We start from the raw sequence: 20660 nt of genomic DNA, 5'->3' as shown, positions 1-20660 counted from the left end.
AACCCACAGTTACAGCAGACAACCTAGCCGATTTTTTCAACTCAAAAATAAAAAAATTAAGACATGCTTTATCAAACCCCCAAAACTCCCACTGGGACTACGCCATCTCCCACAACCCAGATGCCTCTAAAGCCGACATAAGTTGGTCCAACATCAAGGAGAGTGACTGGCAAACATTCAATAGGCTCTACAACAAGTACGCAAAATCATATTGCAGACTGGACCTATGCCCCCCAAATGTGATGAAAGCGGCCCCTATCAATTTTAAAGCCAAACTACTAGATTGGGTCAACCTACAACTATCCATTGGCAAGTTTCCAAAAGACATGGGTCAAATTGTAATAACTCCTATAAAAAAGAACACCAAAGAAACATCCAATAACATATCCAATTTTAGACCTATCGCAAACATCCCTCTGACGGCTAAATTAATGGAAGGTCTGGTAAACGCTGAACTTAATACCTATCTAAACAAATTCAACTTACTACAGAATAACCAATCAGGTTTCAGACCTGGCTTCAGCACTGAAACAATTATGGCCTCGCTCCTAAACCACCTACATTCCCTTCTTAGTCAAAGCACCAGTGCAATGATTGTGCAACTGGACCTAAATTGCGCCTTCGACCTAGTTGATCACACCATCTTAATGAACTGTTTAGAATCCCTAGGGATCACAGGAAACGCTTACAACTGGTTCCAGGGATTCCTCGAGTACAGATCCTATCAGGTATTCAAAGAAGACAAACTCTCCCACAGCTGGAATAACAACTGCGGCTTACCCCAGGGCTCCCCGCTATCCCTGACCCTGTTCAACATCTACCTCATCTCATTGGGACACCTGCTACAAAGCCTAAAGCTCAATTTTTACATTTATGCTGACGACATCTAGGTAGTCCTACCACTAACCTGTCTGTCATCAGACTTTATCACTCTCCTAACCAACACTCTAAATCAAATAGAGCTCTGGATGACGGCCTTCAAACTAAAACTTAACACAGAAAAAACAAAATTCTTCCTGGCATCCCCCAAAGAAAAGATAAAAGATAACACGATCCATGTGAATGGCCGAGAATACGAAACCCTGGAAAAGCATACAGATCTACTGTTCAAAAAAAGTATATCAGTCCTATGGAAGCTCCGCACCATTAAAAAATTCTTTGATGAATCGTCCTTCCGATTACTGGTTCAATCATCCATCTTGAGTATGCTGGATTACTGCAACATTATATATCTAGGAACTTATAAAAAGACACTTAACAAGCTGAGATTAATTCAGAACACTGCGGTCCGGCTAATCTTTGGTTTAAAAAAATGGGAACATGTCACCCCATACTTCCAGATGCTCCACTGGTTGCTGGTGGAATCCAGAATACTCTTCAAGTTTGCCTGCATCATCTACAAAGCGGTTTTTGGGATGCTACCAACTTACCTCGCCTCTCAATTCATCCTCAACATCTCTAACAAGAGCTCTCGCAGAATAAATCTCTTTAATTATCCTCCCCTGAAATCATGCCGTTACAAGAAGTTCCTAGACAGAATGTTATCATTCCAGGCAACCAAACTGAACACATGGCTCGTAAAACCCATACTCGAGGCCACCTCATATGCTAACTTCAGAAAATCTCTGAAGACCCATCTATTTAACAAATTCTAATCCCAATTCATGTCCAATCCCTCCAACTTTCCTCTTCTCAATCCCCTTCTCTCTAGATTTTAGATTACTCATGCTCTTCCCTTTAGTAAATGTATTTCCCTGTATCAATCTTCGACTATTTACATCTTTAGATTCAAAACAACTTGGTTCTCTCCATTTGTAATTTGTATCCCAGTTCAAACTGTTTTTTCTCCTCACTTCACATACTCATTGTATGTATCTTGTTGTAAACCACCTTGAACTTATGGTATAGCGGTATATAAGAAATACAATTATTATTATTATTATTAATAAAATTATTATTATCACATGATAACATGAGCTTTGCAGCTACTTTATTCTGCATTAACCAAATGTGTACAATAGTGATAACTGTGTATTGTATGTGGCTTTACTTCGTGCTTCTGATTCTCTTAACTGGATTTGCCTTGCTTCCAGATTTCAACGTCAGCCTGGCTTCCAACTTGGTTGCCCCCATATTTTCCAGAAGTATTGTTGTCACCCTGCCATCATGCGGATACGTTGGGAAGAAAGCCACTCTAACCGCTACACCCAGTGCGGATGCTGGCTCAGCACAAACCAGTAGGCAAATAGCCTTTTGTATGGTATTGAAAATTTAATGTAGATTGATCCGTGAGTCAGAACTTCCATTCTCCAGGTTAGCTGAAATCAGGGATACTGTGAAGATAGGATTCACAGTAGAGGTGTGCATGGTAATGGGGACCATGGGAAATGCACAGTATTAGTGATATTTAAAAAATCCATTTAAGCTAGGGATGGGGTGGGCAGGAATCCAAACTGAATGGGGATGGGGATCAGCTTATGTCCTCATGTACACCTCTAGTGTCAACTCAGTGGAAGAGCAAGAACATTATGGACTTCGATAGTTAAGAAAACAGCTTACTTACCAGGACTTACGTACTGAAGTTTTTTTTATTTACTTGCTTAACATGAAGTTTAATAATAGGAATATTTTTTTTCTAGAATTTACAAGATCACTTAAATGCAGGTTGGGTACAGGGATGATAGCAATTTGATAAGGAATGGGGAAGAAGATGTGGGGGGTGGAAAAGAATCAACAGGGGATGGGGTGGGGATTAGTGGTTAGTGCAGGTTCGATTCCCACTGCAGCTCTTTGTGACTCTGGGCAAGTCACTTAACACTCCATTGCACTTGATACAAAATACACCCCCCCCCCTTTTTACAAAACTGTAAGAACATAAGCATAGCCTTATTGGGTCAGACCAATGGCCTGTTTTAACAAGGAGTAGCAACATTCCATATAGAATCCCCAAAAAGTAGCAAGATTCAGGGCAAGCAGTGGCTTCCCCCATGTCTTTCTCAATAACAATGGACTTTTCCTCCAGGAACTTGTCCAAATCTTTCTTAAAATCAGCTACGCTATCCGCTCTTACCACATCCTCTGGCAATTTGTTCTAGAGCTTAACTATTCTTTGAGTGAAAAAAAATTTCCTCCAATTGATTTTTAAAATATTTCCCTGTAACTTCATCGAGTGTCCCCTAGTGTTTGTCATTTTTGACGGAGTGAAAAATCGATCCACTTGGACCCGTTCTACTCCACTCAAGATTTTGTAGACTTCAATCCTATCTCACCTCAGCCGCCTCTTTTCCAAGCTGAAGAGCCCTTTAGCGTAGTATTTAGCACCGGCCGCAGCAGTAACAACTCTGACGCTCAAAGAATTCCTATGAGTGTCGGAGCTGTTACCGCCATGGCCGGCACTAAAAAACGCTCTATGGTTTTGTAAAAAGGGGGGGGGGGGTATATGCCTGTATATAATATATAACATGGAAACCGCTTTGATTGCAAACACAGAAAGGCGGTATATCAAGTCCCATTCCTTTCCCTTTCCCCTCTAATTCACCTCTAATTCACAGCGCCAGGAGAGGAAGTTGTGGTCACTACCAAAGGGTGACCCCTAGTAGCCAGATATAGACTCCATAATTGTAGGGATTTTGGGGGGCGGGTACATGGCCTCCAGCCCAGGATAGCACTATAATCACTTGGGGGCAGGGGATATAAAATAAGGGGAAAATCACCAGGAAGTTGTGAATGGGAACCAGGGTTCCAGCCCTGCTTCTGACTTATTTGGAAGACCATACAGAGAGAAGGAAATTATTTATTGATAAAACCTTAAATAGGTTAGGGGATCATTTATTAACAGCTAACACCTACTAATGCTGTTAATGTGCATTATTTACCATGAGGCCCAATTTATGCAATGAGGCTTTTGATAAACAATATGCACTAGCCCCCTTAATATGGATCTGAAGAAATAGCTTGTGAAAAACTGGACAATATTATGTTTAAAAAAGAAACAAGCTTTCCACAAGCTCCTGCTGCTAGAACTTAGATTTGTGCTTCACCTTTAAACGTCAGCAGAGATTTTATTCTATCTGGTGTTGAGAGGAGGGGGACGGATGACGACATATATACAATCTTTAAATTCAAGGATTAGAAGTCATATTTTAAAAGGCTTTGAGCAGCCAATTGCCTAAAGTATGGATGAACCTGAATCCCTGCTTTGTGCAGGTGTGCTGCAGCTACCGCCATCACCTTTGTAAAGGTGTGATGCACCGCTGAAAACTGGAAATGCCTCTCCAGTACATGGAACCTGAGAAACTTTCTGCCGCATCAACAGATTTCAGATCCAGGATGGGCTTCCAATAGTCTGAGTCTTTCTTGGGCACGATAAAGTATATCAAGTATCTGCCCGAGTCCAATTCTGCATCTGGTAATGACTCCACGGCTTGGATCTCCAGAAGCAGTTTACCATTGCTCTGACTTTGACGGCTTTCTCCAGTCTTCCTGCTGGAGAATCTACAAAAAATTCCCAAAGAGGGTGAAAAAATTTGAGCTTGTAGCCCTCTTGAATGATGTCCAGCACCCATTTGTCTGAAAAGATCTTTGCCCAGGCATCCTTGTACTCCGAGAGTCTTCCTTCTATTCAGAGACGCTTAGACTCTGGCCTGGCATCATTAGGACTTTATGGTAATAGCTGCTGAGCAGGGAGTGGACACCTGAGGTCATCTTGAGCCCCTAAACCTCTCTCTACTTCTCTGAGCAGAGGAGGCCATTGCTGCATGGCGAGACTTCCTGTGGCCGTGAAAGGAACCGTGATTTGACCCACTTTGGCAAGTGGTCTACCATCTGGCAATGACATAGGACAACGATCAGCCACATGGGCCATGAGATTGTTCAACCCCTTGCCAAAGGGAATTTGTCCTTTAAAAGGGAGCCTGAAAAAGTAGCTTTAGAAACAGAATTTCCTGCCCATTGTCCGATCTAGAGCATTCTTCGGTCAGAGACAGAAGAAGCAGACACCTTGCTCATAACCCTAAAAACATCATAGAAGGTGTCTGCTACGTAATCCACCCCCGACAGTATCACCTAGGGCAGGGGTAGGCAATTCTGGTCCTCGAGAGCCGGAGCCAGGTCAGGTTTTCAGGATATCCACAATGAATATATATTAGATGGATTTGCATGCACTGCCTCCTTGAGATGCAAATCTATCTCATGCATATTTATTGTGGATATCCTGAAAACCTGACCTGGCTCCGGCTCTCGAGGACCGGAATTGCCTACCCTTGACCTAGGGGTATGTACTCTCCTTCGCAAATGGAGTCCGGTGCAACATCTTATGGCATGTGCACACTGCAAGGAAAGCTGCAGCTGCAGCTGCCGCTTTCAGACCCAGAGCTAAAGCCTTAAACTGTCATGAGGACCAAGTCCACCCTCCAATCCTGTGCGTCCTTTAGTATCGCTCCTTCCTCACTAGGGAGTGAAGTAGCTTAGTTACTTGCGCTACTAACGAATCCACGTTAGGTAGGGTAAAAAGATGCTGGAAATCAGGAGCCATTGGGTACAATTTTGTCATGGCCTTGGCAACCCTCAGAGGGCGCTCTGGCGCCTCCCAGTCCTCTGTCAGCAGGTTGAGGGGGTGGGGCTTGGAGCAAGGCTGGGGCGGAATGGGGGCATGACTTGGTTGAAACAGGGCGGGGCTGGGTAGAACTGGGCAGGCCTATGGACGGGGCAATGGGTCTGAATTTTAAAATAGTAAAATCTGGTAACCCTACTTCTCATGTGTCTCAAGTGGGGTATGCAGCTGGCACCTGCTACAGTTCTCTGGACCTACACAGGGCCATTCACCCTGCACTCCAGTGCCTGAAAAATCAGGGTAAGCTGTGCTCACAGAGGAACTCACCCTGAGCTGCCTTAAACATTAGTGCAAGCCTGCTAGGTAGGTTCCCCATAAAAGGGTTGCCCTCCCCCCCCCCCCCCCATCTACAGCCCTCTGAACCCAGAGGCTGCATCTTCTCCCTGGCAGAGCTGTCCCAGGATTTCTGGGAACCTCTGTAGCACCAGTAAGCCTCAAAAGGTTGGATAAAAACCTAAAATAATAAAACACGCAGAGCAGAAAAAGAAAAAAAGGCACCTCTTCTCACCTGCAGAAGGAAAAACTGAGGAGCCAAGGCACTGCCCAGTAACTCAAGTAGGCGGAGTTAAAAATGTAGATGATGCCTTCTGCAATCTTTGTGGGTGAAGGGAAGAAACCCACTTGTCAAAATTTCTCTACTCTTTGCACTAGAATAGCCAATTACTGTAAGTACTACTAAGTGCTGACCCCACCCCTAGAACATCCACCCAGTTTCAGCTTGGTTGTTAACCAGGCATTTTAGTGGTACTGTCCAGTTAAGTGCCCAGAAATATTGGCATTTATCTCCAGCCTAAGAGCTCCAGACAAGGTATTTAATACATAACCTGCAGTAACATTAAATACACTGCATTATAGTAATATAATTTGGGTTAGTGTCCTTTAACAAATGGTAAGGGACAAATAATGCACGTTTTAAAACCATAGCATAGCTTGATAAACCCCTTAAATTGTGCCAACTCCTACTACAGTTTAAGATGTTTATGTCCAGCTGCACATGCAGTACACAATCTTGGGTGAATCTCTTCATAAAAGTGATTAATGAATAATAAATAGCAGTAACTATCATATTATTTTGACCAGCAACGACTACACACTCCAGCTGCATTAAACAAAAATAGTTACTTTCCATGTTCAGTTAATGAGAAACTAGCAGGGCCGACTGCTACTGGCTCATTGATCAATTGAAAACCATTTATGAATGCTGCTTCCCAAAGGCTCCTTTTACTAAACCGAGGTAAATGCTCCAATGCTCATTTAATTCTATAAGCTTCAGAGCATTAAGCTCCACCGCGGTTTAGTACAAGCCAGTGCCAATCTCTCCTGGTGACTTCATAGCCAATTGAGTTTTCAAAATATCCACAATGAATATGCACGAGATACAGTTGCATATATTGGAACTCCACTATATGCAAATTTATGCCATGCCATGCCATGTCATGTTGAGGGGCCCTTTTATAAAGCAGTGATAAAAAGTGGCCTTAGCACGTAGGAAAGACCCACATAAGTGCGGCCAGGCACAGGTTGTGTAAGGCCCTGTAAGGAGTCCTTGTTGGTAGCAAAGCAAGGGAGGAAGCACAGAACAGAATTAAGCATTTTAAAATGTATGTTGCCATTTTTTTCTCACCTACAGGCACATTTGATGTCCCTGCATGCAGGTTTAGGCGTGATGTGATCAGTGTTGTGGACAGCAGTAGCAGTTTCACAGTCACTAAGAACATTGGATACCAAATTAACAACCTGTCATCCAACACACCTTACAGGTAACCAGAAACCCTAATACACATTCAGGGTAATTTTACATCAGAGTTAGAGAATGACACGGGGAAAAATTCTGTCCCCGTCACCGTCCCGTCCCTGGACCACCATCCTCTGCACCGCCCCACCCCGCTGGTTCTTTCACCGCCCCGTCTCTGTCTCTACTGTCCACTTCACCGCCCCGTCACCGTCCCCACTGTCTCTTTCACCGCCCTGTCACCGTCCCCGTCTTCAGCGTCTTCTCCTCTCCATCCCCCCATCCCCAGCACCCTTCACGCGGTCCAGCAGCTCCCTCCCGCCGGCCAGCTGTGCATTTCCCTCCCTCCCTCCTTTTCCCTTACCTTTTCTTCTTGAAACTGGCGATTTCTATAAGGCTACGAGCTGTATTACAGCCGGAGCCTTGAAGTCGCGTCAGGTTGCCTGCTAGAAAAGTCTCCTCCGATGCAACCGGAAACAGGAAGTTGCATCAGAGGAGACTTTTTCCAGCAGGCAACGTGACGCGACTTCAAGGCTCTGGCTGTAATACAGCTTGTAGCATTATAGAACTCGCCAGTTTCAAGAAGAAAAGGTAAGGGAAAAGGAGGGAGGGAGATGCATGGACGGCTGGCGGGAGAGAGTGGGCTGCCGGATCGAACGCTCGTTCACCGCGCATTCACTACTTGTTCACCGCCCCGTGCTACCATTCACTGCTCCACGGGGCAGTGAATGGCCTTGTCCCCGAACTCGTGGTGACCTTTTTTTTTTGGTCACCGTTTTAGCGGGTTACCCGTGGCTAGTATCTAGGATGTCTTGGTTCTACCGCCATCTGGAAGCCAATTGAGATGCATGTTTCTTTTAAAAAAAAGCTCCCTGAGGCAGGCCACCTACACTGTAGGTGTTTATCGAAGGTCTAGGGAAATGCATAGGGATACCTAAGCTCGCCCAAAGCTGGGCTTGGGCATGGCTTTGCCCAGAAGTAGCCTTGGGCGAGTTTAATCATATGCACATGTCTGCACAGACACCTGAAATGTAGGCCAGCAAAATGCATCTCCCTGTCTTTCCGTTCCCCTCAGTCTAGAATCCCTCCTTCCTTCTTCCTTTCTCTGGTCTGACATCTCTCTCCTTTGCTTTCCCCCTCCAGTGGACCGGCATCTTTATCTGCTCCTTCCTTTTCCTCTCCTGGAGGTCTGGCATCTTTCCTTCCCTTTTCTCCCTATCGCCATGGTCCAGCATCTCTCTTACCCTCCCCATGTTATTTGCCCCCCAACAGGATCCAGTGCTTGCTCACTCAGCGCTGCTGTAACTCTTCAGGCCATTGGCAGTGTGACTGAAGTAAACACTCTGCCTTTGGTGACCCAGAGCCTTTGGCGACCCGAAAGCTTTCTTTCTGCTACTGCTTTCCACCTATGCAGGGTCGCTGAAGGCAGTGTGTTTACTTCAGTTGCACTGCTGACAGCCCAAAGAGTTACAGCAGCACCGGGTGACCAAGCACCGGATCCTGCAGGGCAAGGGGAGGACTCTGGCTAGGTGGGGGGAGAGGTCTCCGGATAGGTGCACGATCTACTTAGGGGGGTATTAGATGTCCGGTTTACCTGTCAAAGTTTAAAAAATTAAAAAGCTGCTCAGACTCCTGCTACAGTCCTCAAAAAGAGGACATGTCCGGGGAAACCCAGACTTTTGGTAACCCTATTACTGGGCCAGGGAAGACCAGGCTCAAATCTAGGCAAATGAGTGACAGGACTAAATCTATAAGCATAATTCTTAAGCTCCTAATTGAAGATGAATTTTTAGTTAAAAAAACTTAAGCTCCTAATTTTGGCTGAAAATAAGGCACAAATTTGGGAGCAAAAAAAAACTAGGCAAATAAATTTAAGCTCAGGTTTTGCTTAATATCAGGCCCAATTTAAACTGTACATGAGCTCAGACTGGCAACCAGTGAAGGGACATCAAATGATATATTGTCCTGTCCCATCTAGAGCATAAGAACAGCCATTCTGGTCAGACCAATAGTCCATGTAATCCAGTATCCTGTTTCCACAGTAGCCAATCCAGGTCACAAGCAACTGGCAGAAGCCCAAATACTAGCAACATTCCATGCTACTGATCCCAGGGCAAGCACTGGCTTCCCCCATGTCCGTCTCTATAGCAGACTATGGACTTTCCCTCCAGGAACTTATCCAAACCTTTCCTAAATCCAGCTACAGTCTATGTTTTTGCCAGCGCCATATACCTGGAAATTCAATGCTGGAGCCCAGATATGGCCTGACATTGAATTTCTAGGCATGACATCAGCAGCAGTCAGCAAAATGCTGATCACTGCCAGCTATCGGGCCCTATGAGTATAAATTTAGGCACTCAAACCTCAAATTTTCAAAGAGACCAATTTAGGAGCATAAATCCTTTTGCATAATCAGGCCCACTCTTATTCTTTGTATTTAAGATCTTGCATACTAGCTAGCTCATAGCTATATGAATTATTAGGTCACTTAGGACCAAATTCTGAAAAATGGTGCATACAAAGACGGTACTATTCGAATGTCAATCACATGTAGGCATTGTTAACAGAATGAAATAGAAAATTATAAAATGGGAGAAAAAAATCCTAACTACAGATCTTCACATTAATATAAACAAAAAGAAGATCTAATAATCAAAATACAGCTTACAAAACAAAACAAAAAAATGTGATAAATAGCGCTCAGTCAAATTAACACCATCCACACTGGCAGTGGTGTAATCGAGAACATCACAGCACCACCTGCTTACCATCAAGCAAAACTAATGGTGCAGTAGTTAGAGCTATAGCCTCAGTACCTTAAGGTTGTGGCTTCAAACTCCATGCTGCTCCCTGTGACCATAGGCAAGTCACTTAATCCTCCACTGCCTTAGGTACATTAGAAAGATTGTGAGCCCACAAGGACAGATAGGGAAAGTGCTTGAAGTACCTGTGTATAAACCACTTTGAGGGTGGTTGTAAAATTACAAAAAGATGGTATACAAGTCCCAATCCCTTTCCCTTATCTTGCTGAATCTTTTAAACAAGAGGCAGGATGGGAAATATTCCCGCAAAATTCCTCATCAGAGAAACTCTGCCAGTGTCTGTAATTCCTCAGAGTGCCAAGTCCCACAAACGTGAAAAAAACAAAAAAAAATTCACAATTCCAATAGTCAATTCTTCAAGCCACCAATATGACAGCTACATAGTCGCGGTTTCCAAGATTCAGCAAGATAAGTGATATTTTATATTACTTTATTAGTTTCTTGTAACCGATTGAAAACTTTGAACCTGTCAATTAAGCACTTAAATAGTCATTATAACAATCGGGACCCGTTTCGCCAGAATTTAGGCTTCGTCAGTATGAACTTGCTCGCATATCAAAAAATGGCGCCTAAATTCTGGCGAAACGGGTCCCGTTGGGCTCTTATCGATTATTCCCCCACCTACCTCGACTTCAGAAAATCACTCAAAACCTACCTTTTCAGCAAACAAGACCTTTAACCAACCCTTCAGATAATCTCAGGGCCCCTTGCTCGGCTCATCTCCTCCTTCATGATAGCTCCTATCTCCCCCTTCTTCTTCTACCCTCTCACTTCTTCATCTGCCAAGTTTGGCTAAATTTGTTGTAAATCCGATAAATTTGTTGTAAATCTTCCTTCTTCATCTGCCAAGTTTGGCTAAATTTGTTGTAAATCTTCCTTTTTCATCTGCCAAGTTTGGCTAAATTTGTTGTAAATCCGATAAATTTGTTGTAAATCTACATGTCTATGTGGATCCTAATCTAATTAATGTAAACCGCCTAGAACTCGCTGGGTATGGCGGTATATAAGAATAAAATTATTATTATTATTATTATTCAGATAAGTGCATCTTTTACTGATTGTTATAATGACTATTTAAGTGCTTAATTGACAAGTTCAAAGTTTTCAATCGGTTACAAGAGGTTTTTCAGACCTATGATAGAGAACCTGTCCTGCTGTTAACCACGGTGTGAATTTTATATTCTTTGTGGTGCAGGCTTCTGAGGTCTTTTTCCTCTTGTTTAAACAACTACAGTTGTGTATGGAACCTGTGTTCTGGATTTGTTATTCATATTTTGGAGGTTTCCTTCCATTTTTTTGTTCTATAGTAGTATAACACTGTGTAAGGTCATTTCTAGACCTTAGGCGCCATGCTTAGATGTGATTCCAGCGTCTACCTTCATAGGTGCCTTTTTTTAAATGAGATTTTAATCGGTCAATTACTACACCAATTAAAACAATTAAGTTAGGCAGCGGTAGGGCGCCTAACTTATGACGTCATTTCTAAAGTCCAAGCCTTAGTGTACTGTATACCCGAATGCAATTTGTGCTCAGAAACAAATGTAGGGCAACCTTAGCTATAGCTCACGAATTTCAATTACAAGAATGCAAGAGAAGACTTCAACTAATTCAGAACACTGCAGCCAAGTTTGACCATGTTTCCCCACTTTTTGTCCAAACTCCAATGGCTCCCAATAATCGCCAGGGTTCACTTTAAATGTTCCTGTCTAGCTTTTAAAAGCCTACACGGCATCCTCCTTCCCCTAATCCCTCTATCTTGGAACTCCCCCGAATCCCAACAACACCAGACCCACCCAAAAACTTAAAACTATCCTTCCCCTCATGAAAAGGCATCCTCCATGTGGGAAAATTGGGACAATCTCTCTCCTTCAGAATCTCAGGGCTTTGGAATAACCTTACTACCCCACTGCGGAATCAGGTCTCCTTCCAACTATTCTGCAAGCACCTGAAAACTAGTCTTTTCACAAAAATGTATTGCTCTCCTCCCCCTCTTTACACTACCTCCAAACTCAACGTGTTATACTTTCCTTTATTAAACTCTTGTAAACTGTACCGAGCTCTATATTCATGGAGAGGATGTGGTATATAAACTTAAGGTTTAGTGTAGTTTAGTTTAGAAGATTGGTAGAAGGGTTAGGACCATAATCATGGAATTCTCTGTCCTTGGAACTGAGGAAACGGTCTTCAAAGGGCCTGTATACTACAGCCTTAAAACTTGGGTGTTTGAATGTTACTAAGAAAAGTAATGTTATTGCTATGTTATATTGGGGTTTGGGCATTACACTCAGAAGTGAAAAAGAGGGGTATTGAAAAACAGGGTAATCTTTATTTTGCCATCTTTGTCAGATTTGCCCAGGTGTATTAGATAGATCAGTGTTTTGTGAAGTCACACACTAAACCTGGTGTCCGCAGCTCGAGAGGTGCGTGGACATTGGCGCTATGATGTCACGCGCATATATGACATCATCACGTCGACATCCACGCATGCATGAAGGCCCTAAGCTGCTAGTGGGGGGGGGGGTGCTGAAAGGGTAGAGGCGCAGAGAGGAGGCACTGGTATTGGCTGACTGCTTACAGGATGATGTGCCTCTCGCCGCGAGAGGCACGTGCTGTAGGCAGTCAGCTGGCACCAGCACCTCTCCTCCTCCCTGGCATCTCACAGCACACCTGGAATCTTGGGCGGCACACAGTTTGCGATACACTGAGACAGACTGTAAGCCTGCTGGGACAGATAGGGAAAAATGCTTGAGTACCTGAATAAATTCAAGTAAACCATTCTAAGTATAAAAAAGTAAATAAATAAATATTTATATATGTAGTAATCAATGATGTAATTTATGGGAATGTAAGGTATTGTTAGATTACAGTATTATTCTGATTGTTGATTGGGTGCCTACTTTTTTGTATTCCACCTTAAGTCAATGGTTAAACAGAATATAAATGTCCAAATTAAACTCTTTTCCATGTGTAAATCAGGCTCTACAGCTGGCAAAAGTTGTTGATTTTTTAAAAAAAATCCTGAAGGATTAATCCTGCCCTGATCTTGCTGATCAGTGACGACAAATGTTTCTTTCTAGAAAATGCTAAAGATTGTGTTTCCTGAATCTCTTTCCCCCAAACATATAACTTACTTTATGTTACCTTTTGTAGCATTAGCTATAAAGTGGACACTGCGTCAAGCAATATCTTAAATGCTACAACTTTGAATCGTAAGTAAAATTTTTCATACTGCAAAAAGGTTGTGTAATGGCTTCTTATTATATTTCCTTTCTTTTCCTGTAGCTAAAGAAAATATTCCATCATAGCAGAACTAGGGGTTGTCAACTTTTTGGACAAAACCCTCCAAAGTCCCTTGCCACACCTACTGCTGCAACTTTTCTCTGGCCTGCCCCTCTACAACCAATTGTCCGTACTAGGTTTCCCATCTTAGAATTTTTAAAATGTACATTCTATAAGCAAATCTATCACTTTTTTACTCTTTCCAAAAATACTAGGACTAGGGGGGCATGCAATGAAACTACTAAGTAGTAGATTTAAAACAAACTGGAGAAAATATTTATTCACTTAACGTGTACTCCAGAATTCATTGCCATAGAAAGTGGTGAAAGCAGTGAACTTACCAAGGTTTAATAAAAGGTTTGGATAATTTCCTAAAAGAGAAGTCTCAAAGCGATTATTAAGATGGCTTGGGGAAATCCACTGCTTATTCCTAGGATAAGCAGCACAAAATTTTCTCCTTGAGATCTTGCCAGGTACTTGTGTCCTGAATTGACCACTATTGGACACAGGATACTGGGCTTGATAGACCTTCGGTCTGTCGGGACCATGCCAGAGAGAACGTGCAGCTGAGGCTACGGCGGCCTACTAGGATCGCTACAGCCGACCAGCGATCCTCTGCAGGCCACATGAACCTATAGATGATATAGCGTGAACCTACCTATTGGATATTGTTTTTAAAGTGGGGACACATTTTTGCAGCAAACAAAAATGAAGATATAGCTATTGATGCCATTGAAGTCAAGTCAGTTTTAAAGATCCATTGTTCTGCATTTTATGCCAGGAGTGCAACATGGATGTTACAAGCTGAAACGACTGACTACACTTTGTATTAAATGTTTATCTTTCTACTGTGATTAGGCTCCTATAGTTTAAGCTTTCAGAAATCCATAATGCAGGAATTGGTATACTAGAATTGAGCCTATTGTAGCATGTTAATTATTTTAAAAAAATATTTGTTGGACACTGTGCATTTAGGGTCGGCATTTAGGGACGTTGTAGCCTATACTTCTAAGACTAAGTTTTAGTCACTTAGGGGTCCTTTTATTAAGGTGCGCATTTGGCATGTGCTAAATCGGTTAGCATACCTTAATAAAAGGACCCCTAAGTATCTTAATAAAAATTTGGCCTGTGACTTAGCCTTTTTTCAGATTTCAGCCCCTTATGTGAATGCGTTTGATATCCCTGGTCTAGCATCTCAACCTTTCTTTTCCCTCCATCCTCTGGACTTCTCTCTCTTCCCTCCACTTTCCCTGGAGAGGGGAGGAGGGTCTTTGAATCCATCCCCCTCTTCCCCTTCCCCTTCCCAGTCTCTCTCTTTTCCCTCCACTACCATGAGGTCCAGCATCCCCCCTCTGCTCTCTCCCTCCCCCCAATGGATCCAACCTCTCTCCCCATTCCCACCCCTCACATGTCTGGCATCTCTATCCCCAACCTTCCACCATGGATCTGACATCACTCCCTCTCCTCCTCCACTTGTCTCCAAACAGGGTGAGTCATTGGTAGTGGCAGCATGAAGATACACTGTTTCTGGCTGGCCTTGGGGCCTTCTTTCTGCTGAGTCCTGTTCTCTGATGCATCTTTGTGAGTGGGACCCAGCTAAGAGAAGGCCCCAAAGCTGGCCAGAAACAGCATGATGGCGACTCACTCTGTCTGGAGACTACAGTGGAAGTCTGCATCTCAAGGAGTGGGATGTGGCAGCACTTGAAAGCGGGTCTATGCTCAAGGCCCTGCCCCTTGTTCAGTTCGATCACAGCAACAACCAACAGCAGAGGATGGCAAAAGGGTGGCTGCATTGGCGCAAGGAGAGGATAGGGAAGGAAGGGAGAGCTGGATTTTTGGACAACTGGGGTAAGGAAAGGGGGTATGCTGGCCTTCTGGGAAGGGTGTAGGTGGGGAAGATGCTGGGCTTCTGTGTACGGCCTCAAGCTCATTAGGAATACAGGGGTAAGGCTCTGGGGAAGGGGTACAGAATTTAGCCACCCTGGGGGAGCGTGAAGTTGCAAGCATGGCTAAAGGCTTTCCTAGCCTATGTTATGAATTTATCTTGTTGGGCAGATTGGATACAGATCATACAGATCTTTATCTGCCACCATCTATTACATTACTTGAGCATCATTTACCCTAGGGCCAGCCCTGACACAAAGAGGGGTATTGCTCGGACCTTCTGCTGTTGCTGCAGTCAGGAAAGGAAACTGCAGGGAGAGAGAGGGATGTGTATATGCATAAATGCTTTATCTTATCCCTAATCTCCTGTGTTCTCTTCTCAGCTACACCATACCAAGATATCAACATGTCGATGGCACGCAGTGGGGGCATGATAGTCATTACTGTTATATTGTCAGTTGCCATGGCTATCCTCATTGTTGGGCTCATCCTCACCTCAGTGATGGGCAAGCGACTATGAACAACAGCTTTATAGTTTCTCAGAAGAGGCATCATTTCTGATTAACCAGAAACTGTATTGTTTTACCTGCAGCCTGCAAGTCTCTCTCATCAGTATGCAGTGTCCTTTTTTTCATTTTGTTTAATCTCTGTTCTTTCACTTTCTTGGCATGCTGCAGCAACAGCTTTATGAGGACATGGAAGACATTTCATAATAAATGCCTATTGCTTTTTTCAGATTTCAGCCCCTTATGTGAATGCGTTTGATATCCCTGGTCTAGCATCTCAACCTTTCTTTTCCCTCCATAAAGGGATAAAGGGATCGTGGGATACTGAGAAAGCTAACCAGAAAATAAATGTAGAAACCCAACCAGGTCGTGCAGGTGCAAGACCGGAGGGCTAGGACTTTGATAGGAAGATAGGACTCAATTAGGAAACCAAGGAGGCATGGGGGCCCCTTCTGGTGATTTAGACAGGTCGTGAACTGTTTGGGCCGCCGCGGGAGCGGATTGCTGGGCAGGATGGACCTATGGTCTGACCCGGCGGAGGCACTGCTTATGTTCTTATGTTCTTATGCTTCCATCTTAAAACTGCCTTAGAAGCTTAAGCTATTGTGATTATGTAGCAGATGCAGTCTCTGCAACTGTGCATTGCTGGTACAAAGCCCCACTGACCCATTCTGGATCTGCCAACCCACCATGTCACATCTGTGTCTCAAGCACCAACTGAGGCAAGTCACTTATTATCATGTATACTGTTATCTAAAGTGACAATGGTCTCCAATCTTTTTCATATACAGGGCCGCAGTGTGAATATGAGAAAGCTCTGAGGGCCACCAAAAGATTTCAAGCTTACACCATACTACTAATTTTGAAAATCACCTTGACCTGCTTATTCAGACTGAGTATTAAACATTAAAAATTAATACTAATATTGATTCTATGACACTTCAAGGATATATATATATTTTTAACTCTATTTTGGATTGTCAACAGTAGCAAATTCCATAAATGAGACACTTGAGTAACACATTTAAAAGACCGCAGATGATACACAAGGGTTCTTTAAAAAAGTTTCCATATTCATATGGTTGGGTTACAAAAAGTGGTAAGAGGCACCTCTGACTTGATTATATGAGTTTGTTTTTGTGTTACATAACCAGAAATTCCCAAAACATTGGACTGCTGAAGATTTGCAAGTAGGTAACAAGATGCTGCTGCATTGTGGTCATACATACTAAACATTTTTTCCACAGTTACAAAACCAAGAAAAAAACTTTCTAGTCCATCTAGCCATCAGTCAGAAGCATCAATAGTATAAAACTGAACCAGAGTTGAGCATAAATTAATTGATTTATTGTAAACTGCTTTGACATTACCCTTAAGGGTAATATAACAAATATTGAAATAAACTAAACAAAAATTTTTGGAGGTGTGGGGTGATCCAGCATGGGGTAGATCTGCCGATCTATTGAAGATACAATGTTACTTCCTAGAAACTTTGCATAAAAGCACAGCCGTGCCTCAGAGACCAAGTCATCTAGCAAAAATTTTTTATATATATTGCCAATCTTCGGTCACGTTCTCATTCATTGGCAACTGGCTGGTGCTTACCGCACATGGATATTGTAATTATATATTTTTATATCATTTTTTGAAATTTTTTAAATATTTTTCTAAATTTTCTTGTGTTTTAGTTTTTTCAAATCACATTCTTAAAAAAATAAATATGCTTAATAAGATAGTGCATATATTCATAAAGCACTTATCTGAAACTGTTATCAGCACTGTATTTTCCCAACGGGGACACCGTTTCACCCGATGTGGCTTCGTCAGGGAAAGTAATAGACAGTGCCTAAAACACAAAAAATTCAATTAGTCTTAATGTGAACTGGTTAAACATACCTTTAAATTTAAAGCAATATCGTGTTAAATTCAAAATTTAATTTAGCAATTTACGGAACACCATTCGACCTGGCTCCTTAGTGTAGCTTAATCTATTAAATGGCGGCGAACTTCTGAGAACGCCGAGCTTTTAAATGATCCAATACAGACCAGCCGGTGCTTACGTTGGTCAGATGATCGACGTGCACAGACGTCACTAAACAAGTGAATGCGATCAATGGAAATACAAAAAAAATTTTGGAAAAAATACAAAAAAAACTTCTGGAAAAAGCAATCCACTGCCCTCTTGTATTTTATTACATTCTGTAAAATTAGCATATGTTAGCTTTTGTGTATATGGTAGCAAAGAACCTGCAAGATCAGTAGAGGATGTATTTGTGTTGTTACTTGTTGTCTAAAGTTACAAGGAAATAAAATTTAAAAAAAAACCCCAAACCTTCAACTTTCTGAGTATGTGCTTTTACCTTTCCTAGAGTGGAATATAGTAATTATTTGTCCTCTTAGCTTAAGGGAGCTGAATTCAAAGATGTCCTTCATTTATTTATCTTTTACATTTACTATGCTGCTGCAATTGTACAGGACAGAACTAAGCGGTTTAACAAACTAATACAATACTCATAAAAAGTAGCAAACAATTTGCTGATCCTGTCGGTTATATACCCCAATAAATGGTACGGACATTTGGATTGACTTCTGCTGGTATTATAAATATGGAAGAAGGAGTGGGAAAATAATGTCAAAACTGAAAAATCCAGTCCAAATTAAATAAGACAGACAAGTAATATTAAGTTTACTAATGTAAAAATGAAGGGATCAGACAAAAGAAAGCTAAAAATTGAAAACAGCCCAAAGCTAAGCAGGCCATATGTATCAGGAGCTCAAAACTCTACCTATCTGAATATGACTGAATTAACATAATATAACACAAAAGCTGAATGTAAAAAATAATATCATTCACCCCAAAAAACATTAAATCAATATATATGCCAAAGAACGGAGCACAGCCCTCTTATCCTGCCCTTGAGTCAATACTCAGGTAAATGGAGAAAAGACCTCAGTATTTCCAGGGATATAGAAAAACATCTATTTCAGCCTTAAGGCTGCCATAGAAAATATATCCATGGTCTAAAAAAACTCCATTATCAGTTCTTCACAATTATATCTATTAATCATTCTTCAGAATTATATTTTTCAAATATGTCCATTTTCAAATATGCAAAATTTTTAAATTCAAATATAGATCAGATTAGATTAGCACTTATCTGCAGACGTGTCCCATCTCCGACAGCAAAAGGTTCTCAGCAAAGATCCAAGTCCTGGGGCTAGAAGAAACCAGTCAGTGCTTTTCCTTTGAAAGTCTATGGTTTTTGCGACATCTATTGGAACATCAAAGATACCCCTGAGACAGGCTTCCGCCTTGAAGCCAAAACACGGACCATGTCAGATCTTGAAGAAATCAATAGAGACATTGACTGTTTGTATTGTTCATTTGCTTTTAATAAACTCAATTTGTATCCCAGGTTGATGTGTACATTTCCTTCCCCACTTTCTTTTCATTGTACATTTGTCATGGGGTTGTTTGCCTTGTTTTCTTTGGATTACAATTCAAAGCACTGACAGGATTGGATAAAAACTGTAATAATTTCTCTCTCCTACATCTTCTCTGTTCCTATCACCTCTCATGCCCCCCTCTGTCATTTTCCCTCCTTCACCATCAGGACACAACATTTCTGTCTTCTGTTTTTCTCCCTCCCAAACTCAGAGTGCAGAGTTATCCAGTTCTAGGAAGATTATAGGCCAGTCCTGGACTTCTGACAACCCCATGATGATGGAACAGGGGACCAGTAGGACTGATGTTAACAGATAGAATCATAGCAACAGGTGCAAAACCAGGACTGGCCATAAACTCTCACTCTTGGTAACTTGGCAGTTCTTCATCTTAGGACTGGCTGCTTTCACCTCCTCTTCTTCCCTATTCTCTGTACACCTAGAATTTCTTGCTCCTTTATACAAATCTTCTGCCTTTTCTTACTCCTACAGTGATTGCCCAACTGTACTTCCTCTAGTGGTTCTTAACTAAGTCCTCAGGACACACCTTGCCAGTTAGATTTTTTAGGACTCCCACAATAAAAATGCATGAGAAATGTGCATATAATGGAAGTAGTACATGCAAATTAATCTCAAGAATATTCATTGTGGATATCCTGAAAACCTGACTACCTAGGTGTGTCTCAAGGTTTGGGTTGAAAGCCACTGTCCTAGATCATTTCTGTATAAGGTTTGGATGAAGGCTGTTTTTACTCAATAAAGGTTTTTACTCAATAAAGGTTCTGTAATAGAATAGGATCCTATGGTTCTATGACTAGTATAAATGCGGGTGCACCGATACTGGCTTATGCTAAAAAACCTAGGTGTCTAGGTTCCATACAATAGGGTCCTACAGCCCCCCTTTGTGGTACCTAAATAATTTGCTCATTGGATTACCACCACAAATGTACATCACCAATGGATAGCCAGGACTGTTTTTTTGGGGTGGGACCCAGGGATAACACGGAGGGGAGGGGGCATTAGGGTAATGTATATGTTGACACTTCCTCCAGTTGTGCATTCAGCTGAACTGCTGCTGTGTGGACTGGTTGGACCTCTCTCCAAAGTTGCGGGAAGGGGCTATGCCATGGCAAAGTTGAGATCAAACAGGCAAAGCAATTAGTGAGATTTAAGTTAGGAACATAGAAACATGATGACAGATAAAGTTGGAGCAAAAGAAATAGGAGACCCAAACCCATATGTCTGTTAACATTTGAAAAGTAGGAGCCCAATTTTAGTAAGTGACAATATTCTCATTCTCAAATGTATCAACTCATTTTCAGGCCACTACGTCCCAATATTAAGTATTTAACCAGCTTTATCAAGAGATTTACCCAGTGTAC

At 42.2% G+C, this 20660-nt stretch overlaps 1 protein-coding gene across 1 annotated transcript in view; it reads left to right on the top strand.

The window, feature by feature from the left end:
• Window positions 1-16220, top strand: part of UPK2 (uroplakin 2) — a 32943-nt gene extending 16723 nt beyond the window's left edge. Inside the window, exons 2-5 of the mRNA XM_033917417.1 lie at window positions 2094-2237; window positions 7242-7371; window positions 13316-13374; window positions 15712-16220. Coding sequence (XP_033773308.1) covers window positions 2094-2237; window positions 7242-7371; window positions 13316-13374; window positions 15712-15848 — 470 coding nt within the window. The 3' untranslated portion in view covers window positions 15849-16220. The remainder of the gene's footprint in view (window positions 1-2093; window positions 2238-7241; window positions 7372-13315; window positions 13375-15711) is intronic.
• Window positions 16221-20660: the final 4440 nt, after the last annotated feature.

This window comes from Geotrypetes seraphini, chromosome 13 (assembly GCF_902459505.1).
Source record: "Geotrypetes seraphini chromosome 13, aGeoSer1.1, whole genome shotgun sequence".
NCBI lineage: Eukaryota > Metazoa > Chordata > Amphibia > Gymnophiona > Dermophiidae > Geotrypetes > Geotrypetes seraphini.
The sequence above is the reverse complement of the archived record's forward strand: the minus strand, read 5'-3'. Positions and strand labels throughout refer to the sequence as shown.